Below are 27,913 nucleotides of genomic sequence, written 5' to 3' on the forward strand. Positions count from 1 at the left end.
CCTCTCTCCTATGATCCTTCCCAATTTCTCTCTCCCTTCTCTCTTTCTCTCCCCACTCTCTTTCTACCCACCCTCTCGTCCTCCGCTTTACCCTGCCCTCTCCCTCTGCGGTCTGCTCTCACTCGCCCCTCTTTCTCTCATCTCCCTCGATCTTCCCCCATTGCCTGTCCCACTCCTCTCCTCCCTTCTGTCTCTCCCTCATGCTATCACTCACGCTACGCCTCTCTCTTTCCCCCCCTTGCTCCGTTGCCACCTGCCCCACCCTCTGAAGCAGTCCCTCTACCATCTACCTCTCTCTGTACCCTGCTCTCTCCATCCACCCTTTGTCCGCCCCTTCTCCCCCTCAGCTTCCTGTCTCTCTCCCTCATGTTCCCACTCTGCTATTCTCTCTCACTTTCCCTCCCTTTTACCCTCGCACTCGCCCTGCCCCTCCCGCTCTCAACGCCTCTTGCCCACATCCAGTCTTTCCCTGCCTGCCTCTTTTACCCAATCACTTTGCTCCGTCCAAGCCCCCTCCATCTCCCCGCTCCACCTCCTCTCCTTCTCTCTCTCCAGCGCCATGTCCATCTCTCCCAGCAGCAGTCCGGATGTTTTGGGAGCTGCAGCTCTTCCTGTTCCCACAATGCTGGCTGGATGGCGTCGGCCGGGATGGCTACCCTCAGGCGGAACGGGAGTCATGGGAGGTTCTGCAGGAGCCAATGGAGAGGACAGTATTCACCGGAACCTGTGGGAGACACAGAAAGGGGGGGGGGGTCAGAATGTGGGAACACACCAATATCCCGGAATAAACCCCTCAATAACTCAGAATAAAACCCTCAATATCCCAGAATAAAACCCTCAATATCCCGGAATAAACGCCTCAATATCTCGAAAAAAACACCTCAATATCCTGGAAAAAACACCTCAATATCGCGGAATAAACGCCTCAATATCGCGGAATAGACCCCTCAATATCCCGGAATAAACCCCTCAATATCCCAGAATAAACCCCTCAATATCCCGGAATAAACGCCTTAATATCGCGGAACACACCCCTCAATATCCTGGAATAAACCCCTCAATATCCTGGAATAAACCATTCAATATCCCAGAATAAACCCCTCAATATCCCAGAATAGACCCCTCAATATCCCAGAATAAACCCCTCAATATCCCAGAATAAACCCCTCAATATCCCAGAATAGACCCCTCAATATCCCAGAATAAACCCCTCAATATCCCAGTATAAACACCTCAATATCCCAGAATAAACACCTCAATATCACGGAATAAACCCCTCAATATCCTGGAATAAACCCCTCTATATCCTGGAATAAACCATTCAATATCCCAGAATAAACCCCTCAATATCCCAGAATAGACCCCTCAATATCCCAGAATAAACCCCTCAATATCCCAGAATAAACCCCTCAATATCCCAGAATAGACCCCTCAATATCCCAGAATAAACCCCTCAATATCCCAGTATAAACACCTCAATATCCCAGAATAAACACCTCAATATCACGGAATAAACCCCTCAATATCCTGGAATAAACCTCTCAATATCCCAGAATAAACCCCTCAATATCCCAGAATAAACCCCTCAATATCCCGGAATAAACCCCTCAATATCCCAGAACAAACCCAATATCCCGGAATAAAACCCTCAATATCCCTGAATAAACCTCTCAGTATCCCAGAATAAACCTCTCAATATCCCAGAATAAACCTCTCAATATCCCGGAATAAACCTCTCAATATCCTGGAAAAAACCTCTCAATTTTCCCGTGCAACCTCAATATTTCTCTCTAACCCAGCGATCACTGGACAGTGATCAGGAGCAGGAACCCTGGCTGATTTCCTCTCTCTCTAACCCAGGGATCACTGGACAGTGATCAGCAGCAGGAACCCTGGCTGATTTCCTCTCTCTCTAACCCAGGGATCACTGGACAGTGATTAGGAGCAGGAACCCTGGCTGATTTCCCCTCTCTCTCACTAACCCAGGGATCACTGGACAGTGATCAGGAGCAGGAACCCTGGCTGATTTCCCTTCTCTCTCTAACCCAGGGATCACTGGACAGTGATCAGGAGCAGGAACCCTGGCTGATTTCCTCTCTCTCTCTAACCCAGGGATCACTGGACAGTGATCAGGAGCAGGAACCCTGGCTGATTTTCCCTCTCTCTCTCTAACCCAGGGATCACTGGACAGTGATCAGGAGCAGGAACCCTGGCTGATTTCCCCTCTCTCTCTCTAACCCAGGGATCACTGGACAGTGATCAGGAGCAGGAACCCTGGCTCATTTCCCTTCTCCCTCTAACCCAGGGATCACTGGACAGTGATCAGGAGCAGGAACCCTGGCTCATTTCCCCCTCTCTCTCTAACCCAGGGATCACTGGGCAGTGATCAGGAGCAGGAACCCTGGCTGATTTCCCCTCTCTCCCTCTAACCCAGGAAAAATCCTAAGATATTCTTTAAGTAAATCAATGGGAAGAGGATGACCAGGAAAAGAGTGGGGCCCAATCGGGACCAAAGGGGTAATCTCTGGGTGGAACCACAGGACATTAGTCGGGTGTTGAACAAATTCTTCACATTCATCTTCACCGAAGAGAATTTTTTTTTTTTTTTTATATATTTTTTTTAAATTTAGAGTACCCAATTATTTTTTCCAATTAAGGGGCAATTTAGTGTGGCCAATTCACCTAACCTGCACATCTTTTGGGTTGTGGGGGCGAAACCCACGCAGACACGGGGAGAATGTGGTCACCGAAGAGAATGAGGTGGTTAGTTATGGAACTCGTGGAGAGAGAGACTCGAGGTTATTGAGCAAACTGTCAGAGGGAGTGACAAGGTGTTGGAGATGTTGGCAGGCTGAAAAGTGGACAAATCTCCAGGTCCAGATGAATTGCGTCCCAGGAAGCTGTGGGAGGCGAGGGAGGAGATTGCAGGGGCCCTGATCCAGACTGGAGAACAGCTAATGTGGTCCCACTATTTAAGATAAGCTAGGGAACTACAGGCCAGTGGGCATCACGTCAGTGGTAGGGAAACTACTGGAGAAGCTTCTGAAGGAGAGAATCTATCTCCACTTGGAAGGGCAAAGTTTGATCAGGAATAGTCAGCAAGACTTTGTCAGAGGGAGGTCGTGCCTAACAAATGTGATTGAATTTTTTGAGGAGGTGACCAGGTGTGTCGATGAGGGTAGTGCAGTTGATGTAGTTTACATGGATTTCAGCAAAGCCTTTGACAAGGTGCCATATGGGAGACTTATAAAGAAGGCAAATGCACTTGGAATACAGCGGACGGACACAAAGATTGGGCGGGTGGTTAACAGTGAGGCTGAGCGTCTTGGGTCGCAGGAAGATAGAGCCGGAATGGTCAAATAGGCAGAAAAGTGGCAGATGGAATGTAACCCTGAAAAGTGTGAGGTGATACACTTTGGAAGGACAAGGATATATTCAATGAACAGCCCGACACTGGGAAGTTCTGAGGAACAAAGAGACCTTGGCGCATTTGTCCATAGATCTCTGATGGCGGGAGGGCAGGTTAAGAAAAAGGCATATGGGACATTATAAGGTGCAGGAGAGATTCACCAGGATGTTGCCTGGGATGGAACATTTCAGTTATGAAGAGAGGTTGGACAGGCTTGGGTTGTTTTCTCTGGAGCAGAGAAGACCGAGGGGCGACCTGATCGATGGGTACAAGATTATGAGGGACACGGACAGGGTGGATAGGGAACAGCTGTTCCCCTCAGTTGAAGGGTCAGTCACAAGGGGGACACAAGTTCAAGGTGAGGGGCAGGAGGTTTAGGAGGGATTTGAGGAAAAGCTTTGTTACCCAGAGGGTGGTGACAGTCTGGAATGCACGGCCTGGGAGGGTGGTAGAAGCGGGTTGCCTCACATCCGTTAAAAAGTACCTGGGTGAGCACTTGGCACATCTTAACATTCAAGGCTATGGGCCAAGTGCTGGCCAATGGGATTAGGATTGGCAGACCAGGTGTTTTCCACGTGTCGGTGCTGATTCGATGGGCTGAAGGTCTATTCCGCACTGTGCGATTCTGCGATCACTGGATAGTGATCAGGAGCAGGAACCCTGACTGATTTCCCCTCTCTCTCTCTAACCCAGGGATCACTGGACAGTGATCAGGAGCAGGAAACCTGGCTGATTTCCCCTCTCTCTCTAACCCAGGGATCACTGGACAGTGATCAGGAGCAGGAACCCTGGCTGATTTCCTCTCTCTCTAACCCAGGGATCACTGGACAGTGATCAGGAGCAGGAACCCTGGCTGATTTCCCCTCTCTCTCTAACCCAGGGATCACTGGACAGTGATCAGGAGCAGAAACCCTGGCTGATTTCCCCTCTCTCTAACCCAGGGATCACTGGGCCGTGATCAGGAGCAGAAACCCTGGCTGATTTCCCCTCTCTCTCTCTCTCTCTCTGAGGGCTGGAAAGGACAAGCATATTGCTTGCTCCCTCTCTCTGGGGAAGGTGTGCTGTATTCGAGTGCCCTCTAACCTGCCCACCGAAGCAGGAAAACGGCCTGAGAATGGGTTCTTGCCTCTTCACAGCAGGAGCTGAGATTTTGTGTTGTTTGTACAGTTTAGTCCGAGTGTGGCGGCCTCTGGTGACCTCTCGTGTGTGCCCTTGTGCCCGTTCAGTTGAACCTGGGTATGACAATACACGCCACACTGCTCACAAACAAAACGATAAGGCTGCAACAAGGTGATGCCATGGTGCTTCCGGGCATGGACTCGGAGATAGGCCACCGTGGTAAAACCTGCAAGACAGGGTGAGAGAAAACAAGGAGGGTGAGAACCCAGAGAACAGAGACAGAGGAATGGAGTGCAGAGGGGGAGAGAGAGAGAGGGGAGAGAGAGAGAGAGAGATGGAGAGAGAAAGAGAGACAGAGAGGGAGAGAGAGAGAGGGAGACAGAGAGCGAGAGAGACAGAGAGAGAGACAGACAGAGAGAGATTGAGAGAGAGAGAGACACACACAGAGAGACACAGAGAGAGAGAGGGAGACAGACAGAGAGAGGGAGAGAGACAGACAGAGAGAGAGACAGACAGAGAGAGAGGTAGAGAGAGATGTAAGAGAGAGAGACAGAGAGAGAGACAGAGAGACGTAGAGAGACGAGAGAGGTAGGGTTCGGGCGAGGGAGGGGCCTGGAGATGGGCGAGAGAGAGAGAGCGAAGGGGGGGGGACTAGAGAGGGGCAAGAGATGAGAGGGGAGGGAGTGGGTAGGGAGAGAGAGGTGAGTGAGAGAGAAGGTGAGCGGGGAAGTGAGAAGAGCGCGAGATAGGAACCGAGAAACGGGGAACCAGAGAGAGAGAGTGAGAGAGGGGAAGTCTGATGAATGTAAGGAATTAGCATATATATATTATATTTGTGGCAGTTATGTATTTGAAATCCCGGGTTAAGGTATATATTTGTTGCAGTAATATCATTAAAGAACCGAGGTTAAGGAATCCAGACTGTGTGTCTGCTAAAGCTGTAATTAAGGAGTCGTAAAAGGCATGGTCATGATTAATTCCAACTACTTACTTATTCACTCATAAAAGGCAGCAGAATTGTTCTGATTTCTGGAGATTCCCTGGAGAATAGGTAATTTGTGAGGGGTTGTATTTAGTTTGAACTAAGCAGGTCATATGACATTTTTGTGGGATACAGGTGATGTAATTAATGGGAGGAGCCAGGTCTGTATAGTTTTGCAGCTTGCCACAGGATTGGAGTGATAAGAACGGAAGGTTTAAGTTGAACAGCAACACGTCCTCCCCGTGTGTGCGTGGGTTTCCTCCGGGTGCTCCGGTTTCCTCCCACAGTCCAAAGATGTGCGGGATAGGTGGATTGGCCATGCTAAATTGCCCATAGTGTCCTAAAAAGTAAGGTTAAGGGGGGGGGGGGTTGTTGGGTTATGGGTATAGGGTGGATACGTGGGTTTGAGTAGGGTGATCATTGCTCGGCACAACATCGAGGGCCGAAGGGCCTGTTCTGTGCTGTACTGTTCTATGTTCTATGTTTGCAAAATGTTGCTGCGTTGAGCAGAATTGTACTGGATCTACTCTTGACATCTCTCTCCAAAGATCTCCGCACAAGTAAACCTGTTTTGTTAACTTTATTTGTCACAGGTAGTTGAACTGTAATGAGTTGCTTATTTGGAGTTAGTAGCAAGTGTAAGCTGAAGTTTTTGCTTGTGTTTAAAAACTGTTTAACTGATGATTATAAAGCCATTTCTTTGATGTTAATGTGGTTAATTCTGTGTTTAAAATAAAGTTTGTTTCACATAAACTATACCCATTGGATAAACTCATCACTCCTGGGGTGAAGTTTCCTTTCCAACAGTTTCACACATTTAACAAAATTGTTTGGGATTCTCGTCCAGTTGGGGTCTGCTCCGGTATCCTAACAGATGTTGGGGTCGGGCCCCAATCCTAACAGATGTTGGGGTCAGGTCCCTGATCCTAACAGATGTTGGGGTCAGGACCCGGATCCTAACAGATGTTCGGGTCGGGCCCCCGATCCTAACAGATGTTGGGGTCGGTCCTGGATCCTAACAGGAGTGAAGGATCAGGGGCTGAGAGAGGAGGGGGTGAGAGAGGTGGGAGGGACAGAAGGGGGAAGTGAGATACAGGGGAGAGAGAGAGGAGAGAGTGGGACAGAGAGAGGGAGAAAGAGAGAGAGAGAGGGGGGAGCAAGAGAGAGAGGGGGAGGAAGAGAGAAATGGGGGGAGCGAGAGAGAGGGGGAGCGAGTAAGAGAGAGGAGAGCAGGAGAGAGAGGGAGCGAGAGACAGGGTAGGGCGAGAATGAGAAGCGGAGGAAGAGAGAGGGCAGCGAGAGAGAGGAGGCTGTGAGAGATAGAATATCTCTACTACAGTCACATTCACACAGGCACAATTATGCACAGTCAAACTGATCACTGTCCAGTGATCCCTGGGTTAGAGAGAGAGAGGAAATCAGCCTGGGTTCCTGCTCCTGATCACTGTCCAGTGATCCCTGGGTTAGAGAGAGAGAGGAAATCAGCCAGGGTTCCTGTTCCTGATCACTGTCCAGTGATCCCTGGGTTAGAGAGAGAGAGGAAAGCAGCCAGGGTTCCTGCTCCTGATCAATGCCCAGTGATCCCTGGGTTAGAGAGAGAGAGAGCGGAGTAATCAGATAGGGTTTCTGCTCCTGATCACTGTCCAGTGATCCCTTGGTTAGATAAAGAGAGAGAGGAAATTAGCCTGGTTTCTAGCTCCTGATCACTATCCAGTGATCCCTGGGTTAGAGAGAGTGGGATAGAGACAGAGACAGAGAGAGAGAGGGGGTAACAGCATGGGGTTAGATACAGAGTAAAGCTCCCTCTACACTGTTCCCATCAAACACTCCCAGGACAGGAACAGCACCGGGTTAGATACAGAGTAAAGCTCCCTCTACACTGTTCCCATCCAACACTCCCAGGACAGGTACTGCACGGGGTTAGATACAGAGTAAAGCTCCCTCTACACTGTTCCCATCAAACACTCCCAGGACAGGAACAGCACCGGGTTAGATACAGAGTAAAGCTCCCTCTACACTGTTCCCATCCAACACTCCCAGGACAGGTACTGCACGGGGTTAGATACAGAGTAAAGCTCCCTCTACACTGTTCCCATCAAACACTCCCAGGACAGGTACAGCACGGGGTTAGATACAGAGTAAAGCTCCCTCTACACTGTCCCCATCAAACACTCCCAGGACAGGTACAGCACGGGGTTAGATACAGAGTAACGTTCCCTTACACTGTCACCATCAAACACTGCCAGGACAGGTACAGCACGGGGTTCGATACAGAGTAAAGCCGTCTGATATTCACTCCTTCCCTCTCTCCACATCCTGAGGTACTCACCCTTGTTACAGATGTCACAGGTATGATTCGGCCCCTCGCTGTGAACCTTCATGTGATCGGTGATGTAGGCAGCACTGAGCAGTTTCCCACACACGTGACAGGGAACCTTCTCCTCATGTCGCACCATGTGGGCACGTAATCGGTCCTTGGTGGCAAAGGCTGCCTCACAGGTCTGGAACAGGGAGAGGGCAAAATAGACTGTCAGCGGCAAAAACCCTGCTCAGTCCCTCCGGCTGGGTACGGGTCCCTCCCGCTGGGTACGGGTCCCTCCCGCTGGGTACGGGTCCCTCCCGCTGGGAATGGGTCAGTCCCGCTGGGTACGGGTCCCTCCCGCTGTGTCCGGGCCCTTCCCGCTGGGTATGCGTCACTCCCGCTGGGTACGGGTCCCTCCCGCTGGGTACGGATCCCTCCCGCTGCGTAGTGGTCCCTCCCGCTGGGTACGGGTCCCTCCCGCTGGGTACGGGTCAGTCCCTCCCGCTGGGTGCGGGTCACTCTCGCTGGGTACGGGTCACTCCCGCTGGGTACGGGTCACTCCCTCTGGGTACGGGTCACTCCCACTGGGTACGGGTCCCTCCCGCTGGGTACGGGTCACTCCCGCTGGGTACGGGTCACTCCCGCTGGGTACGGCTCCCTCCCGCTGGGTACGGGTCCCTCCCGCTGGGTACGGGTCCCTCCCACTGGGTACGGGTCCCTCACGCTGGATCCGGGTCCTTCCCGCTGGGTACGGTTCAGTCCCTCCCACTGGGTATGGGTCAGTCCCACCCGCTGGGTATGGGTCAGTCCCTCCTGCTGGGTACGGGTCCCTCCCGCTGGGTACGGGTCACTCCCGCTGGGTACGGGTCCCTCCCGCTGGATCCGGGTCCTTCCCGCTGGGTACGGGTCAGTCCCTCCCGCTGGGTATGGGTCAGTCCCACCCGTTGGGTATGGGTCAGTCCCTCCCGCTGGGTACGGGTCCCTCCCGCTGGGTACGGGTCCCTCCCACTGGGTACGGCTCCCTCCCGCTGGGTACGGGTCCCTCCCGCTGGGTACGGGTCACTCCCGCTGGGTACGGGTCACTCCCGCTGGGTACGGGTCAGTCCCTCCCGCTGGGTATGGGTCAGTCCCTCCCGCTGGGTATGGGTCACTCCCGCTGGGTACGGGTCCCTCCCGCTGGGTATGGGTCAGTCCCGCCCGCTGGGTATGGGTCAGTCCCTCCCGCTGGGTATGGGTCCCTCCCGCTGGGTATGGTCACTCCCGCTGGGACCGGGTCCTTTCCGCTGGGTACGGGTCCCTCCCGCTGGGTATGGGTCAGTCCCTCCCGCTGGGTACGGTTCCCTCCCGCTGGGTACGGGTCCCTCCCGCTGGGTATGGGTCAGTCCCTCCCGCTGGGTATGGGTCACTCCCGCTGGGTACGGGTCACTCCCGCTGGGTATGGGTCAGTCCCGCTGGGTATGGGTCACTCCCGCTGGGTACGGGTCAGTCCCTCCCGCTGGGTACGGGTCACTCCCGCTGGGGACGGCTCCCTCCCGCCGGGTACGGGTCCCTCCCGCTGGGTACGGGTCCCTCCGGCTGGGTACGGGTCCCTCCCGCTGGGTACGGGTCCCTCCCGCTGGGTATGGGTCAGTCCCTCCCGCTGGGTACGGATCAGTCCCTCCCGCTGGGTACGGGTCCCTCCCGCTGGGTATGGGTCAGTCCTGCTGGGTACGGGTCCCTCCGCTGGGTACGGGTTCCTCCCGCTGGGTACGGGTCCCTCCCGCTGGGTATGGGTCACTCCCGCTGGGTACGGGTCACTCCCGCTGGGTACGGGTCCCTCCCGCTGGGTACGGGTCAGTCCCTCCCGCTGGGTATGGGTCCCTCCAGCTGGGTACGGGTCAGTCCCTCCCGCTGGGTACGGGTCCCTCCCACTGGGTACGGGTCATTCCCGCTGGGTACGGGTCCCTCCCGCTGGGTATGGGTCAGTCCCGCTGGGAACGAGTCAGTCACTCCCGCTGGGTACGGGTCCCTCCCGCTGGGTATGGGTCAGTCCTTCCCACTGGGTACGGGTCCCTCCCGCTGTGTACGGGTCCCTCCCGCTGGGTACGGGTCACTCCCACTGGGTACGGGTCAGTCCCTCCCACTGGGTACGGGTCACTCCCACTGGGTACGGGTCAGTCCCTCCCACTGGGTACGGGTCACTCCCGCTGGGTACGGGTCACTCCCGCTGGGTACGGGTTCCTCCCGCTGGGTACGGGTCCCTCCCGCTGGGTACGGGTCCCTCCCGCTGGGTACGGGTCACTTCCGCTGGGTATGGGTCACTCCCGCTGGGTACGGCTCCCTCCCGCTGGGTATGGGTCACTCCCGCTGGGTACGGGTCCCTCCCGCTGGGTATGGGTCAGTCCCACCCGCTGGGTAGGGGCACTCCCGCTGGGTACGGGTCAGTCCCTCCCACTGGGTAGGGGTCACTCCCGCTGGGTACGGGTCCCTCCTGCTGGGTACGGGTCACTCCCGCTGGGTACAGGTCCCTCCCGCTGGGAACGAATCAGTCCCTCCCGCTGGGTATGGGTCAGTCCCTCCCGCTGGGTATGGGTCAGTCCCGCTGGGTACAGGTCAGTGTCACGCGCCTGAATAGTGATCCGGCTCTTTCATGGTCAGTCTGGGCGGTGGTCAGTCTGGGCGGTGATCAGTCTGGTGTCAGTTTGGGCAGTGGTCAGTCTGGGCAGTGGTCAGTCTGGGCGGTGATCAGTCTGGTGTCAGTTTGGGCAGTGGTCAGTCTGGGCAGTGGTCAGTCTGGGCGGTGGTCAGTCTGGGCGGTGGTCAGTCTGGGCAGGGGTCAGTCTGGGCGGTGGTCAGTCTGGGCGGTGGTCAGTCTGGGGTCAGTCTGGGCGGTGGTCAGTCTGGGCGGTGGTCAGTCTGGGCGGTGGTCAGTCTGGGCAGGGGTCAGTCTGGGCAGGGGTCAGTCTGGGCAGGGGTCAGTCTGGGCGGTGGTTAGTCTGGGTGGTGGTCAGTCTGGGTGGTGGCCAGTCTGGGGTCAGTCTGGTCAGTGGTCAGTCTGGGCGGTGGTCAGTCTGGGGTCAGTCTGGGTGGTGGTCAGTCTGGGCGGTGGTCGGTCTGGGCAGTGGTCAGTCTGGGGTCAGTCTGGGCGGTGGTCAGTCTGGGCGGTGGTCAGTCTGGGCAGTGGTCAGTCTGGGCGGTGGTCAGTCTGGTGTCAGTTTGGGCAGTGGTCAGTCTGTGCAGTGGTCAGTCTGTGCAGTAGTCAGTCTGGTCAGTGGTCAGTCTGGGCGGTGGTCAGTCTGGGCGGTGGTCAGTCTGGGCGGTGGTCAGTCTGGGCGGTGGTCAGTCTGGGCGGTGGTCAGTCTGGGCAGGGGTCAGTCTGGGCAGGGGTCAGTCAGGGCGGTGGTTAGTCTGGGTGGTGGTCAGTTTGGGTGGTGGCCAGTCTGGGGTCAGTCTGGTCAGTGGTCAGTCTGGGCGGTGGTCAGTCTGGGCGGTGGTCAGTCTGGGCGGTGGTCAGTCTGGGCGGTGGTCAGTCTGGGGTCAGTCTGGGCGGTGGTCAGTCTGGGCAGTGGTCAGTCTGGGCGGTGGTCAGTCTGGGCGGTGGTCAGTCTGGGCGGTGGTCAGTCTGGGCGGTGGTCAGTCTGGGCGGTGGTCAGTCTGGGCGGTGGTCAGTCTGGGCAGGGGTCAGTCAGGGCGGTGGTCAGTCTGGGTGGTGGTCAGTTTGGGTGGTGGCCAGTCTGGGGTCAGTCTGGTCAGTGGTCAGTCTGGGCGGTGGTCAGTCTGGGGTCAGTCTGGGCGGTGGTCAGTCTGGGCAGGGGTCAGTCTGGGCGGTGGTCAGTCTGGGCGGTGGTCAGTCTGGGCGGTGGTCAGTCTGGGCGGTGGTCCGTCTGGGCGGTGGTCAGTCTGGTGTCAGTTTGGGCAGGGGTCAGTCTGGGCGGTGGTCAGTCTGGGCGGTGGTCAGTCTGGGGTCAGTCTGGGCGGTGGTCAGTCTGGTGTCAGTTTGGGCAGTGGTCAGTCTGTGCAGTGGTCAGTCTGTGCAGTAGTCAGTCTGGTCAGTGGTCAGTCTGGGCGGTGGTCAGTCTGGGCGGTGGTCAGTCTGGGCGGTGGTCAGTCTGGGCAGTGGTCAGTCTGGGCGGTGGTCAGTCTGGGCAGGGGTCAGTCAGGGCGGTGGTTAGTCTGGGTGGTGGTCAGTCTGGGTGGTGGCCAGTCTGGGGTCAGTCTGGTCAGTGGTCAGTCTGGGCGGTGGTCAGTCTGGGGTCAGTCTGGTCAGTGGTCAGTCTGGGCGGTGGTCAGTCTGGGGTCAGTCTGGGCGGTGGTCAGTCTGGGCGGTGGTCCGTCTGGGCGGTGGTCAGTCTGGGGTCAGTCTGGGCGGTGGTTAGTCTGGGCGGTGGTCAGTCTGGGCGGTGGTCAGTCTGGGCAGGGGTCAGTCTGGGCGGTGGTTAGTCTGGGCGGTGGTCAGTCTGGGTGGTGGCCAGTCTGGGGTCAGTCTGGTCAGTGGTCTGTCTGGGCGGTGGTCAGTCTGTGTAGCGGTCAGTCTGGTCGGCAGTCAGTTTGTGTAGTGGGCAGTCCTCGCTGAGCTGTGCGTTTCCCCACCCTGGTGGACGTACCTGACATTTGAAGGGTCTCTCGGTGGAGTGGACCTGTCGAACGTGGCTGTTCAGGTGGTCTGGCCTAGAGCAGAGAGAGAGAGAGGGAGATCAGTCCGATCCCAACATCACAGCCCCTCGCCCTCACCTTTCCCCTCCCTCACTCTCACCGTCCCCGACACTCCCTGTCGTGAGTGTCCCTTTAAGCAATGTTTTGTCTTATCACGTGGCTTCAGTGATGTCATTGTGTGGGTGGAGCTGGGCTGTGGCTCTATGTTTTACTTTTGGATTCACATTTGGCTGCTGTACTCAGACAGAGGGGTATCTTGGCAGCTGTACTCAGACAGAGAGGGGTATCTTGGCTGCTGTACTCAGACAGAGGGGTAACTTGGCTGCTGTACTCAGACAGAGGGCTATCGGCTGCTGTACTCAGACAGAGGGGTATGTATCTTGGCTGCTGTACTCAGACAGAGAGGGGTATCCTGGCTGCTGTACTCAGACAGAGGGGTAACTTGGCTGCTGTACTCAGACAGAGGGGTATCTTGGCTGCTGTACTCAGACAGAGGGGTATCTTGGCTGCTGTACTCAGACAGAGGGTATCTTGGCTGCTGTACTCAGACAGAGGGATATCTTGGCTGCTGTACTCAGACAGAGGGGTATCTTGGCTGCTGTACTCAGACAGCGGGGCATCTTGGCTGCAGTACTCAGACAGAGGGTATCGGCTGCTGTACTCAGACAGAGGGGTAACTTGGCTGCTGTACTCAGACTGAGGGGCATCTTGGCTGCAGTACTCAGACAGAGGGTATCGGCTGCTGTACTCAGACAGAGGGGTATTGGCTGCTGTACTCAGACAGAGGGGTATCTTGGCTGCTGTACTCAGAGGGATATCTTGGCTGCTGTACTCAGACAGAGGGGTATCTTGGCTGCTGTACTCAGACAGAGGGGTATCTTGGCTGCTGTACTCAGACAGAGGGGTATCTTGGCTGCTGTACTCAGACAGAGAGGTAACTTGGCTGCTGTACTCAGACAGAGGGGTATCTTGGCTGCTGTACTCAGACAGAGGGGTAACGTGGCTGCTGTACTCAGACAGAGGGGTATCTTGGCTGCTGTACTCAGACAGAGGGGTATCTTGGCTGCTGTACTCAGACAGAGAGGGGTATCTTGGCTGCTGTACTCAGACAGAGGGGTATCTTGGCTGCTGTACTCAGACAGCGGGGCATCTTGGCTGCAGTACTCAGACAGAGGGTATCGGCTGCTGTACTCAGACAGAGGGGTATTGGCTGCTGTACCCAGACAGAGGGGTATCTTGGCTGCTGTACTCAGACTGAGGGGCATCTTGGCTGCTGTACTCAGACAGAGGGGTATCTTGGCTGCTGTACTCAGACAGAGGGGTAACTTGGCTGCTGTACTCAGACTGAGGGGCATCTTGGCTGCAGTACTCAGACAGAGGGTATCGGCTGCTGTACTCAGACAGAGGGGTATTGGCTGCTGTACCTAGACAGAGGGGTATCTTGGCTGCTGTACTCAGACAGAGGGGTATCTTGGCTGCTGTACTCAGACAGAGGGGTAACTTGGCTGCTGTACTCAGACAGAGGGGTATCTTGGCTGCTGTACTCAGACAGAGAGGGGTATCTTGGCTGCTGTACTCAGACAGAGGGGTATCTTGGCTGCTGTACTCAGACAGAGGGGTATCTTGGCTGCTGTACTCAGACAGAGGGGTATCTTGGCTGCTGTACTCAGACAGAGGGGTAACTTGGCTGCTGTACTCAGACAGAGGGGTATTGGCTGCTGTACTCAGACAGAGAGGCATCTTGGCTGCTGTACTCAGACAGAGGGGTATCTTGGCTGCTGTACTCAGACAGAGAGGCATCTTGGCTGCTGTACTCAGACAGAGGGGTATCTTGGCTGCTGTACTCAGACAGAGGGGTATCTTGGCTGCTGTACTCAGACAGAGAGGGGTATCTTGGCTGCTGTACTCAGACAGAGGGGTAACTTGGCTGCTGTACTCAGACAGAGGGGTAACTTGGCTGCTGTACTCAGACAGAGGGGTATCTTGGCTGCTGTACTCAGACAGAGGGGTAACTTGGCTGCTGTACTCAGACAGAGGGGTATCTTGGCTGCTGTACTCAGACAGAGGGGTATCTTGGCTGCTGTACTCAGACAGAGGGGTAACTTGGCTGCTGTACTCAGACAGAGAGGTATCTTGGCTGCTGTACTCAGACAGAGGGGTATCTTGGCTGCTGTACTCAGACAGAGGGGCATCTTGGCTGCAGTACTCAGGCAGAGGGTATCGGCTGCTGTACTCAGACAGAGGGGTATCTTGGCTGCCGTACTCAGACAGAGGGGTAACTTGGCTGCTGTACTCAGACAGAGAGGTATCTTGGCTGCTGTACTCAGACAGAGAGGTATCTTGGCTGCTGTACTCAGACAGAGGGGTATCTTGGCTGCTGTACTCAGACAGAGGGCTATCGGCTGCTGTACTCAGACAGATGGGTAACTTGGCTGCTGTACTCAGACAGAGGGGTATCTTGGCTGCTGTACTCAGACAGAGGGGTAACTTGGTTGCTGTACTCAGACAGAGGGCTATCGGCTGCTGTACTCAGACAGAGGGCTATCGGCTGCTGTACTCAGAGGGGTAACTTGGCTGCTGTACTCAGACAGAGGGCTATCGGCTGCTGTACTCAGACAGATGGGTAACTTGGCTGCTGTACTCAGACAGAGGGGTATCTTGGCTGCTGTACTCAGACAGAGGGGTTACTTGGTTGCTGTACTCAGACAGAGGGCTATCGGCTGCTGTACTCAGACAGAGGGCTATCGGCTGCTGTACTCAGACAGAGGGGTAACTTGGCTGCTGTACTCAGACAGAGGGGTATCTTGGCTGCTGTACTCAGACAGAGGGGTATCTTGGCTGCTGTACTCAGACAGAGGGGTATCTTGGCTGCTGTACTCAGACAGAGGGGTATCTTGGCTGCTGTACTCAGACAGAGGGGTAACTTGGCTGCTGTACTCAGACAGAGGGGTATCTTGGCTGCTGTACTCAGACAGAGGGGTAACTTGGCTGCTGTACTCAGACAGAGGGGTATCTTGGCTGCTGTACTCAGACAGAGGGGTATCTTGGCTGCTGTACTCAGACAGATGGGTAACTTGGCTGCTGTACTCAGACAGAGGGGTATCTTGGCTGCTGTACTCAGACAGAGGGGCATCTTGGCTGCAGTACTCAGGCAGAGGGTATCGGCTGCTGTACTCAGACAGAGGGGTATCTTGGCTGCCGTACTCAGACAGAGGGGTAACTTGGCTGCTGTACTCAGACAGAGAGGTATCTTGGCTGCTGTACTCAGACAGAGAGGTATCTTGGCTGCTGTACTCAGACAGAGGGCTATCGGCTGCTGTACTCAGACAGAGGGGTATCTTGGCTGCTGTACTCAGACAGAGGGCTATCGGCTGCTGTACTCAGACAGATGGGTAACTTGGCTGCTGTACTCAGACAGAGGGGTATCTTGGCTGCTGTACTCAGACAGAGGGGTAACGTGGCTGCTGTACTCAGACAGAGGGGTATCTTGGCTGCTGTACTCAGACAGAGGGGTAACTTGGCTGCTGTACTCAGACAGAGGGGTATCTTGGCTGCTGTACTCAGACAGAGGGGTATCTTGGCTGCTGTACTCAGACAGAGGGCTATCGGCTGCTGTACTCAGACAGATGGGTAACTTGGCTGCTGTACTCAGACAGAGGGGTATCTTGGCTGCTGTACTCAGACAGAGGGGTAACTTGGTTGCTGTACTCAGACAGAGGGCTATCGGCTGCTGTACTCAGACAGAGGGGTATCTTGGCTGCTGTACTCAGACAGAGGGGTATCTTGGCTGCTGTACTCAGACAGAGGGGTATCTTGGCTGCTGTACTCAGACAGAGGGGTATCTTGGCTGCTGTACTCAGACAGAGGGGTAACTTGGCTGCTGTACTCAGACAGAGGGCTATCGGCTGCTGTACTCAGACAGAGGGGTATCTTGGCTGCTGTACTCAGACAGAGGGGTAACTTGGCTGCTGTACTCAGACAGAGAGGCATCTTGGCTGCTTTACTCAGACAGAGGGTATCGGCTGCTGTACTCAGACAGAGGGGTAACGTGGCTGCTGTACTCAGACAGAGGGGTATCTTGGCTGCTGTACTCAGAGGGGTAACTTGGCTGCTGTACTCAGACAGAGGGCTATCGGCTGCTGTACTCAGACAGAGGGGTATCTTGGCTGCTGTACTCAGACAGAGGGCTATCGGCTGCTGTACTCAGACAGAGAGGGGTATCTTGGCTGCTGTACTCAGACAGAGGGGTAACTTGGCTGCTGTACTCAGACAGAGGGGTATCTTGGCTGCTGTACTCAGACAGAGGGGTAACTTGGCTGCTGTACTCAGACAGAGGGGTATCTTGGCTGCTGTACTCAGACAGAGGGGTATCTTGGCTGCTGTACTCAGACAGAGGGGTAACTTGGCTGCTGTACTCAGACAGAGGGGTATCTTGGCTGCTGTACTCAGACAGAGGGGTAACTTGGCTGCTGTACTCAGACAGAGGGCTATCGGCTGCTGTACTCAGACAGAGGGGTATCTTGGCTGCTGTACTCAGACAGAGGGGTAACTTGGCTGCTGTACTCAGACAGAGGGGTATCGGCTGCTGTACTCAGACAGAGGGGTAACTTGGCTGCTGTACTCAGACAGAGGGGTATCGGCTGCTGTACTCAGACAGAGGGGTATCTTGGCTGCTGTACTCAGACAGATGGGTAACTTGGCTGCTGTACTCAGACAGAGGGGTAACTTGGCTGCTGTACTCAGACAGAGGGGTAACTTGGCTGCTGTACTCAGACAGAGGGGTATCTTGGCTGCTGTACTCAGACAGATGGGTAACTTGGCTGCTGTACTCAGACAGAGGGGTAACTTGGCTGCTGTACTCAGACAGAGGGGTATCGGCTGCTGTACTCAGACAGAGGGGTATCGGCTGCTGTACTCAGACAGAGGGGTATCGGCTGCTGTACTCAGACAGAGCGGTATCTTGACCTGTCTCCCAATCTTCAGTTTAAAACCTGTTTCCAGATTACTTGATAACAAAGAAATTATAGCTTTCTGGAATGAATTCAAACCTGCTGTTTTGGAAAGGAAACCAGAGTGTGTACTAGGTCCTGTGGGCTGTGGGCTGGGCCAGACCTTTGAAAAGGGAGTCCTGTTTATGGGATCTTGTTACTAGCAGCACAGTCGCACAGTGGTTAGCACGGTTGCTTCACAGCTCCAGGGTCCTGGCTTGGGCCACTGTCTGTGTGGAATCTGCATATTCTCCCCGTGTCTGCGTGGGTTTCCTCCGGGTGCTCCGGTTTCCTGACACGGTCCAACGATGTGCTTAGGTGGATTGGCCAGGATAAATTACCCTTCGTGTCCAAAAATGGTTAGGTGGGGTTACTGGGTTACAGGGATAGGGTGGAGGTGTGGGCTTGTGTAGGGTCCCCTTTCCAAGGGCTGGTGCAGACTCGATGGGCCGAATGGACTCCTTCTGCATTGTAAATTCTATTATTAAATTGGAAGTTAAAAGGGAGAATTCATTAAGGGTATATAGAGATTACTATAGCTGTGTGGGGTCTTTATGTTGGTAGTTGATAAAAATTCTTACAGTGTGTGTTTATAAAAATGTTAACTAACTTTGTAGAATAAAGCTTGTTTTTTATTAAAAGTGCTTAAGGCCTCTATTGAATAACAACTGAAAGGGAGACCCGTGTGCTCCTCGTAACCACAATCGATAAACTGTTGTAGGTCAGGGAAACTGCAGGATTAACTTTGGAGTTTTCCAAATCCTGGCCATAACATTCCCTCATCGTCCGACCCTCCCTCACCCACACCCTCCCTCACCTTCCCTGACACTCCCTCAGCCTCCCTCCCTCACCCACTGTCCCTCACCCTCTCTGACACTCTCTCACCCTCCCCTACCGTCCCTGACACGCCCTCACCCTCACTCACCGTCCCTGACACTCCCTCACCGTCTCTCACCCTCCCTCGCTGTCCCTCACCCTCCCTCACCGTTCCTCACCCCCCGACACTCCCTCACCCTTACTGTCCCTCACCCTCCCTCACACTCACTGTCCCTCACCCTCACTGACACACCCTCACCCTCAATGACACTCCCTCACCTTCCCTGTCCCTCACTGTCCCCATCCCTCACCTTTCCTGACACTCTGCGGTAAAGAGTTCCACAGATTCACCACCCTCTGGATGAAGAAATTCCTCCTCATCTCTGTTTTAAAGGATCGTCCCTTTAGTCTGAGATTGTGTCCTCTGCTTCTAGTTTTTCCTACAAGCGGAAACATCCTCTCCACGTCCACTCTATCCAGGCCTCGCAGTATCCTGTAAGTTTCAATAAGATCCCCCTCATCCTTCTAAACTCCAACGAGTACAGACCCAGAGTCCTCAACCGTTCCTCATATGACAAGCTCTTCATTCCAGGGATCATTCTTGTGAACCTCCTCTGGACCCTTTCCAAGGCCAGCACATCCTTCCTTAGATACAGAGCCCAAAACTGCTCACAATACTCCAAATGGGATCTGACCAGAGCCTTATACAGCCTCAGAAGTATATCCTTGGTCTTTTACTCTAGACCTATTGACATGAATGCTAACATTACATTTGCCTTCTTAACTGCCGACTGAATCTGCACGTTAACCTGAAGAGAATCGTGAACAAGGACTCCCAAGTCCCTTTGTGCTTCTGATTTCATAAGCATTTCCCCATTTAGAAAATAGTCTGTGCCTAAATTTCTCCTTCCAAAGTGCATAACCTCACACTTTTCCACATTGTATTTCATCTGCCACTTCATTGCCCACTCTCCTAGCCTGTCCACGTCCTTCTGTAGCCCGCCTGCTTCCTCAAGACTCCCTGTCCCTCCACAGATCTTTGTATCATCTGCAAAGTTAGCAACAGTGCTTCAGTTCCTTCTTCCAGATCATTGATGTGTATTGTGAAAAGTTGTGGTTCCAGCACCGACTCCTGAGGCACACCACTAGTCACCGGCTGCCATCCTGAAAAAGACCCCTTTATCCCCACTCTCTGTCTTCTGCCAGCCAGCCAATCCTCTATCCATGCCAGGATCTTACCCTGAACACCATGGGCTATTAACTTATTTAACAGTCACCTATGCAGCACCTTGTCAAAGGCCTTCTGGAAATCTAAATAAATCATGTCCACTGGTTCTCCTTTGTCTAACTTCCTTGTTACCTCCTCAAAGAACACTAACAGATTTGTCAGACATTTAAAAAAGAAAAATTTAGAGTGCCCAATTCATTATTGTTTTGAATTAAGGGGCAATTTAGCGTGGCCAATCCACCTACCCTGCAAATCTTTGGGTTGTGGGGGCGAAACCCACGCAGACATGGGGAGAGTGTGCAAACTCCACATGGTCAGTGACCCAGAGCCGGGATCGAACCTGGGGCCTCGGCGCCATGAGGCAGCAGTGCTAACCACTGCGCCACCGTGCTGCCCTAGATTTATCAGACTTGACCTCCCTTTGACAAAGCCGTGCTGACTCAGTCCTATTTTACCATGCACTTCCAAGTACTCCGCGATTTCATCTTTCGTAACAGACTCTAAAATCTTACCAATGACCTATAATTTCCCGTGTTCTGCCTCCCTCCCTTCTTAAACAGGGGTGTTACATTAGTTGCTTTCCAGTCCTCTGGGACACTTCCTGCTTCCAGTGATTCCTGAAAGATCATCACCAATGCCTTCACAGTCTCCTCAGCTATCTCTTTTAGGACCCTGGGGTGTAGTCCATCCGGTCCAGGTGATTTATCCACCTTCAGACCTTTCAGTTTCCCTAGAACCTTCTCCTTAGTGATGGCCACTACATTCACCTCTGCCCCCTTATTGTCCTGAAGTTCAGGTGTGCCACTAGGGTCTTCCCCTGTGAAGACTGATGCAAAGTAACTATTCAGTTCCTCTGCCATTTCTTTGTTCCCTATTATTACTTCTCCAGCCACATTTCCCAGTGGTCCAATGTCTATTGTCATGTGAGAGTACCTTTTAATAAATGGGGGTTTATCGAATGGCTGTACTGGATGTACCTTTAAGAAATGGGTGTTTATCAGTGATGTCAGAGTGTGGGTGGAGCTGGGCTGTCTGTCTGCTTTACTTTCGTTTTAGGCTGTTTGCTACAGGGTGTGGTTAGTTTCGTTTTGAGAGCTGGATAGCTGCAGGTAAAGCAAGGAGCTGCATAAGGATCTCTTTCTGCAAACTAAAGACTGTCTCCAGATCAATTGGGTGATTTCAAAGTGCTGACTGCTCTCAGTAGAGAATTTAAACCTGATCTTTGTGTTAAAAAGAGTCTTTTGTCTTCCAGATGTTGTTTGGGAATTTATTAAGGGTTATCTACCAAGTACTGTATTCTTTGGAGATTTATTGGTGTTGATAGTTGTTAGGATGTTTACTGTGGGGTTTAGAAAGTGTTAACTGCTTTCATAAATAAACATTGTTTTAATTTAAAAGTACTGTAAAGCTGTGTTGCATTACACCGGTAGAGTGGGCCGTGTGCTCCCCATACCACAATCTATTCAAAATTGTGGGTCACGTGAACTCCATGATACACTTTGGGGTTCTCTAAACCCTGGCCTAGAACACTATTTTTGTCTCTCTCTTATCTTTTATATATTGAAAGAAACTCTTCCTATCTTCTTTTATATTACTAGCTAACTTCCACGCATACTTCATCTTCTCCCCCCTTATTGCTTTTTTAGTTGTCCTCTGCTCGCTTTTAAAGGCTTCCCAATCCTCTGGCTTCCCACTAATCCTCACAACATTGTATGCTTTTTCCTTAGCTTTTATGTTGTCCTTGACATCCCTCATCAGCCATGAATGCCTTGTCCTCCCCTCAGCATGTTTCCTCCTCCTTGGGATGAATTTCTGTTGTGCCTCCCGAATAACCCCCAAAAACTCCTGCCATTGCTGTTCCACTGTCTCCCCTGCGAGGCTTCTTTTCCAATCAACTCTGGCCAGCTCCTCCCTCATGTCTTTGTAGTTCCCCTTATTTAATTGTAATACCGTTACATCTGATTGCAGCTTCTCCCTCTCAAACTGCAGGGTAAATTCGATCATATTGTGGTCACTGCTCCCTAAGGGTTCCTTCACCTTCAGTTCCCTAATCAGGTCTGCCTCATTACACATCACCAAATCCAGAATTACCTGTTCCCTAGTAGGCTCTGTCACAAGCTGCTCCAAAAAACCCATCTCTTAGACATTCCACAAATTCCTTTTCTTGGGATCCACTACCAACCTGATTTTCCCAGTCCACCTGCATATTGAAGTCTCCCATGATTATTGTAATATTGCCTTTTTTACATGCCTTTTCTATCTCCTGACTTATTTTCTGCCCCACATCCTGACTACTGCTAGGGGGCCTGTACATAACTCCCATCAGGGGCATTTTACCTTTGCGATTCCCCAACTCTGCCCACAGAGATTCTACGCCTTCTGATCATATATCGCTCCTTGCTATCGATTTAACCATTCCTTACTAACAATGCAACCCCACCCCCTTTGCCCATCTTCCTGTCCATTCGAAAGGACATCTCTCCTTGTATATTTAGATCCCAGCCCTGATCCCCTTGCAGCCACGTCTCTGTGATGCCCACAACATCGTACTGGCCAATTTCAACGTGCGCAACAAGTTAATTTACCTTGTTTCATATACTGCGCGCATAAGGTACAACACCCTCAATCCTGCATTGACCACCTCCCTTCTCACACTTGTCACCTTTTTTGCTCTGCCCGAGGGTGATGTTGTTCTTTTATTTTTGTTCTCTATTTACCCTTCAGTTATTACACCTTCTAAGCTAACGCTCTAGTCCCCCCCCCCACCATATTAGTTTAAATCCTCCCTACTGACACAAACAAACCTCCCAGGCAGGGTATCGGTGCCCCTCCATTTTAGATGCAACCCATCCTTCTTATCCAGGTCCCACCTGCCCCGGAAGAGATCCTAATGGTTCAAAAATCTGAAACCCTCCGTCCTACACCACCAGTTACATGTTTAGCTGCACTATCCTCCTATTCCTAGCCACACTGGCATGTGGCACAGGGAGTAATCCTGAGATTACAACCCTAGAGGTCCTGCTTTTTAGCTTACTGGCTAACTCCCTGAACTCCTTCTGCAGGACCTCATCACTCTTCCTGCCTATGTCGTTAGTACCTATGTGTACTACGACCTCTGGCTGTTCAGCCTCCCCCTTCAGGATGTCCTGTGTTCATTCAGAGACATCCTTGACCCTGGCACCAGGGAGGCAACACACCATCCTGGAGTCCCTTTCACGTCCACAGAAGCGCTTTTCTGTGCCCCTCACTATAGAGTTCCTGATAACTATCGCTCTCCTGTACTTTGCCCTCCCCTGCTGAGCAACAGAGCCAGCTGTGGTGCCACTGCTCTGGTTGCTGCTGTTTTCCCCTGATAGGCTAACCCTCCCCCCATCCTCCCCCCCCAACAGTATCCAAAGCGGTATACCTGTTAGAGAGGGGAACAGCCACAGGGGATTCCTGCACTGACTGTCTGCCCTTTCTAGCGGTCACCTATCTACCTGCCTGCGCCTTGGGTGTGACCATGTCTCTATAACTCCTATGACGCTTTCCGCCACCTTCATGCTCCTAAGTGCATCCAACTGCTGCTCCAACCGAACCACGCGGTTTGTGAGGAGCTGCCATTGGTTACACTTGCTTCAGACGTAGTGGACCGGAACGCTGGAAGTGTCACAGATCTCCCACATCTCACAGTTGGAGCACTGCACCCCGCTGAGTGACATTTAAGCACTAGTTAATTAATTTAAAATAAACACTTGAATTATTATCAGAGTGAGTTAGTTAACTATATGGCCTTGACACTAGATTTTTACTGTAAAAATGATCATGGCTGATCATCAAGTTCAATATCCTGATCCTGCCTTCCCCCCATATCCCTTTAGCCCCAAGAGCTGTATCTCATCCCTTCTTGAGATGACACAACGTTTTGGCCTCAACTACTTTCTGTGGGAGCGAATTCCACAGGTTCCCCACTCTCTGGGTGAAGAAATTTCTCCTCACCTCAGTCCTAAAAGGTTTATCCCTTATCCTCAAACTATGGCCCCCTAGTTCTGGACTCCCCCCACCATCGGGAACATTCTTTCTGAATCTACCCTGTCTAATCCTGTTAGAATTTTATAAGTTTCTATGAGATCCCCTCTCACTCTTTAAAACTCCAATGAATATAATCCTAACCGACTTAGTGTCTCCTCATCTGACAGTCCCGCCATCCCAGGAATCAGCCTGGTAAACCTTCGCTGCTCTCCCTCCACAGCAAGGACATCCTTCCTCAGATACGGACACCAAAACTGCTCACAATACTCCAGGTGTGGCCTCACCAATGCCCTATACAATTGCAGTAAAACATTCCTATTCCTATACTCAAATCCTCTCGCTATGAAGGCCAACATACCATTTCCCTTTACCGCCTGCTGTACCTGCGAGCTTACTTTCAGCGACTGATGCACGAGGACACCAAGGTCTCGCTGAGTGTCTGCCTCTCTCAATTTACACCCATTCAAATAATAATCTGCCTTCCTATTTTTGCTACCGAAGTGCAGAAGGAGACCATTCGGCCCATCAAGTCTGCACCGTCGCTCCAAAAGGGTGCACCCTCCCTCGGCCCACTCACTCACCCCACTCCCCACACCCCAGGATGAACGGCAGGACCTTGGGAAGCACCAAGCATCAGAGGGACCTTGGTGTGCATGCACACCCGTCCGTTAAAGTAGCAAAGCAGGTGGCTACAGTGGTTAAGAAGGCCTATGGTATATTTGCCTTTATTAGCCGAGGCGGAGAGGTTAAGGGTAGGGAGGTTATGCTGGAACTGTATAAAACGTTGGTTAGGCCACAGCGAGAGTATTGTCTGAAGTTCTGGAATCCACATTATAGGAGGGATGTGATAGCCACTGGAAAGGGTGCAGAGGGGATTTACCAGGATGTTGCCTGGGCTGGAGAGTGTTAGTTATGAAGAGAGATTGGATAGACTGGGGTTGTTTTCCTTGGAGCAGAGGAGACTGAGGGGGACATGATTGAGATGTATAAAATTATGAGGGACACAGATAGAGTAGACAGGAAGTAACTTTCTGCTGGGTGGAGGGGATGTGAGGGAAAACCTTTTTCACCCAGAGGGTGGTGGGAGTCTGGAACTCGCTGCCTGAAAGGGGGGTGGAGGCAGAGGCCCTCAGAATATTTCAGAAGGATTTAGAGATGCGCTTGCGATCCCGGGGCAGACACGGCTATGGGAGAAGTGCTGGGAAACGGGATTAGAATAGACACAGACTCGATGGGCCTTTTCTGTGCTGTAGACCTCTCCGACTCTATAACCTAACCTGCACATCCCTGAACACTGAGGGGCAATTTATCATGGCCAATCCACCTAACCCGCACATCTTTGGACTGTGGGAGGAAACCGGAGCATCCGGAGGAAACCCACGCAGACATGGGGAGAATGTGCAGACTCCACACAGTCACCCGAGGCCGGAATTGAACCCAGGTCCCTGGCGCTGTGAGGCAGCAGTGCTAACCACTGTGCCACCCTCATTTAACCCCCCTATAGAAGGGATGTGATAGAACTGGAAAGGGTGCAGAGGAGATTTACCAGGATGTTGCCTGAGCTGGAGAGTTTTAGTTATGTCCTGTCCACAGCTCACATTCCCATCCACCTTTGTATCATCAGAAAGCTTGGATGGAGACCTCTCAATCGCTTCCTCCAAGTATTGAATGTAGATTGTAAATAGCAGAGCGACAGCACTGATTCTCGAGGGATTTCACACCCCAGTGTGTCCTTGCCCCTGTCTTGTTGACTAGTCCTCTTTCTGAGTATATTGAGCCCAACTCCATGGTCTCGCCCACTGAACACTGATGTGGCATCTTATTGAACGCCCTTTGAAAATTCAGCTATGCTACATCTACTGCTTCCCCTTCATCTTCCTTACAAGTTATACCCTCAAAATAAAAAAAGGAATATATTTGAAGGCTGACAAAGCTTCTCATCCCGGACGACTCAGACCAGGTTCACCAGAATACCAAATTGCAAACCACAATTTCTACAGCACGAGAGGAGGATGCCGATTGGCTGGTAGGTGGACTCTAATTAGTTTGTGGGGAAAGCGCACCAGGGAACAGTTAACTGCCGAGCTATTATTTTTAAATTCGCACCAGTAATCTCATCCCTGATTGGTCGTTGCGCCACCGCGAGGAATGAACCAGGGAATGGCTGTGCCCTCGAGCATCCGTTTTGGGGAAAAAGGCTCAATGCGTGGACACGTCCTCTCTGTGTGTGAATATAAGCAGCTGTGAGCGCGGCCATAATAGCAAATGTAATTCTCGGCACAATCACTGTGGACCGTTTGGTCAGTGGCGTCCAGTCACCTGTAATGTTGGGACACCCTATTCCCAGTTTTGTCAGCATGGGCTAGGTGGTAATGGTCAGCACTACTGCCTGCAGCAAAGGCACTTATTTTCTCTCTCCTGCCTTCCCTCAACGGCCAGGTTATATTTTCCAACTCTAAACCTGCAGGGGACGTTCCAGAACACAGGAAGCCAAAAACACCCACTATCTCTGCAGCACTCTCTCTTTCAGGCGCCGACAATACACAGAAGATAGGTGCAGGAGGAGGCCTTTTGGCCCTTCGAGCCTGCTCCGTCATTCATCACGATCATGGCTAATCATCCAACTCAATAGCCTAATCCTGCTTTCTCCCCATAACCTTTGATCTAATTCGTGGATTTGCCAGGTTTACTTTTCTTGAATTCCTCCAACGTTTATACTTATTCAAGCTCCTCACTGTCCCATGGCCATTTCCCCATGTCTGCCTTTGAGGGAGAGGCGCTGACTTTAGCTACCTTCTTTGTTAGATACTCGTATCAGCTCCTGCCGTCTACGTTTATGTTTTTGGCTGTGACCTCCTACCCTGTCACCACCCCCCGCTCGTTGGGATGTCCCTGAGATGGCGGCTAATGGGGTTGTCGGACACCCTCGTGGGGACGGGGGTAGGTTGCTTGAGAGGTCCTGGGGATATGGTGAGGGAGGGGGCAATCGTGGTGAGTGGAGGCATATGCTGACAGGCCTACCTGGAGAAGCCCTTCCCACAGTGGCTGCAGACGTAGGGCTTGTTGATGCCACCCTCGTGGGAGCGGACATGGTAGCTCATGCGGTCCTTCCGTTTGAAGCGTTGCTGGCAGATGGGGCACTCGAATGGCTTCTCATCCGAGTGTGAGAGTTTGTGGCGGTTCAGGTGGTACACGTCACGGAAGGCTTTCCCGCACAGCTCACAGCTGTGGTTCTTCCGTACGCGGCGGGAGGGGGAGGGTGCCTGGGGCTGGGCGAGGGGTTCGGCCCCCCCTACCCCGGCCATGGTCATGCTGAGCAGGGCGATGGGCACCATAGTGGGGGGGTTGGGGTTGACGGCGGCTGCCAACTGCCCTCTAGCCCCACCTGAGTGGGTGCCCTGGTGCCTGCGAAGGTTGTAGTTGTTCTTGAATTCTTTTGAGCAGAGAGGGCAGACAAAAGGCCCCTTTCCCCTCGCCTTCTCTTTGTCACCCTCCAGGCCCGGCCTTGCCTGGGACTGGGCCTGCGGCTCCTTGGGCCTCTCTGGCTGCTGTGGGCCCTCGGGGGCCCCCGTGGGGCGGCTGGATTCCTGAGACATGGCGGCTGCGGTCAGGATGGGCAGGAGATCGGCGTGGACACCAGACGTCTGATCCATGGCGGATGTCTGCAGGGAGAGAGAGAGGCCGTTTAGTGAGAAGACAACAGGACCCTGACCCCCATTAGCCCCTCACCCCCATTACCCCTTCCCTGTCCCATTACCCCCTCACTGCCCCATTACCCCCTCCCACCCCTTTCCCCCTCCCTGCCCCATTACCATCTCACCCCCTCCAACCCCATTACCCCCTCCCTGCCCCATTACCCCCTCCTTCCCTGCCCCATTACCCCCTCCCTGCCCCATTACCCCCTCCCTCCCCTGGCATCGCCCCTGCCTTGACCCCAGCCCTGCCCCCCCATTCGCCCCACCCCTTCCCCCGGGGTCACAACCCTCCCCCTTTGGCCCCGCCCCCACACCCATTTAGCCCCGCCCCCTCCCCCACTTTGGCCCTTTCCCCTCCCCCACTTTGGCCCCGCCCCCTCCCCCCACTTTGGCCCCGCCCCCTCCCCCCACTTTGGCCCCGCCCCCTCCCCCCACTTTGGCCCCGCCCCCTCCCCCCACTCCTCTTTTTGGCCCCGCCCCCCTCCACCCTTCGGCCCCCTCCCCCGGGCCCCGCCCCCCATTGTGCCGGGTTCCCGGATGTCCCTCTCACCGGGAAGATGAAGCTGCTCCAGCCGCTCTCCATCCCGCTTGCCGCTCCCGCGCGCGCCGCAGCCTAGCCCCTCCCCCTCTGCGCGCGGCCCCGCCGCTCTCTCACGCGCGCCCTCGCCTAGCCCCACCCCCCCCCCCGGGCGCGCGGTCTCGCCGCTCCCGCGCGCGGTTCTTGTTGACAA

At 53.6% G+C, this 27,913-nt stretch overlaps 1 protein-coding gene across 2 annotated transcripts; it reads right to left on the reverse strand.

Moving 5' to 3' along the window:
* Nucleotides 1–27,829, reverse strand: LOC119955051 (myc-associated zinc finger protein-like). Of its 2 annotated transcripts, XM_038780888.1 has the most exons (6): nt 27,733–27,829; nt 26,509–27,149; nt 12,396–12,459; nt 7,840–8,011; nt 4,536–4,754; nt 1–724 (listed from the first exon to the last, which is right to left on the reverse strand). In XM_038780888.1, exons 1-5 carry the CDS (start codon nt 27,763–27,765, stop codon nt 4,540–4,542), a joined length of 1,125 nt encoding a protein of 374 aa, XP_038636816.1. In that variant the 5' UTR covers nt 27,766–27,829; the 3' UTR covers nt 1–724; nt 4,536–4,539. The 2 variants fall into 2 exon arrangements, with proteins under 2 accessions (XP_038636816.1, XP_038636817.1); XM_038780889.1 differs by lacking the exon at nt 4,536–4,754.
* Between the last annotated feature and the right edge of the window lie 84 nt (nt 27,830–27,913).

The sequence above is a fragment of the Scyliorhinus canicula genome, chromosome 20, assembly GCF_902713615.1.
Source record: "Scyliorhinus canicula chromosome 20, sScyCan1.1, whole genome shotgun sequence".
In the NCBI taxonomy this organism is placed as follows: Eukaryota; Metazoa; Chordata; class Chondrichthyes; order Carcharhiniformes; family Scyliorhinidae; genus Scyliorhinus; species Scyliorhinus canicula.

Excerpts from the sequence above, each read along its gene's own strand:
- LOC119955051 (XM_038780888.1), bottom strand. The coding sequence starts at position 27,765 with ATGGAGAGCGGCTGGAGCAGCTTCATCTTCCCG. Across the intron at positions 27,150-27,732 it reads GGAGCAGCTTCATCTTCCCG|ACATCCGCCATGGATCAGAC; the intron begins GTGAGAGGGACA and ends CTCTCCCTGCAG. Across the intron at positions 4,755-7,839 it reads CTGTGACATCTGTAACAAGG|GTTTTACCACGGTGGCCTAT; the intron begins GTGAGTACCTCA and ends CCTGTCTTGCAG.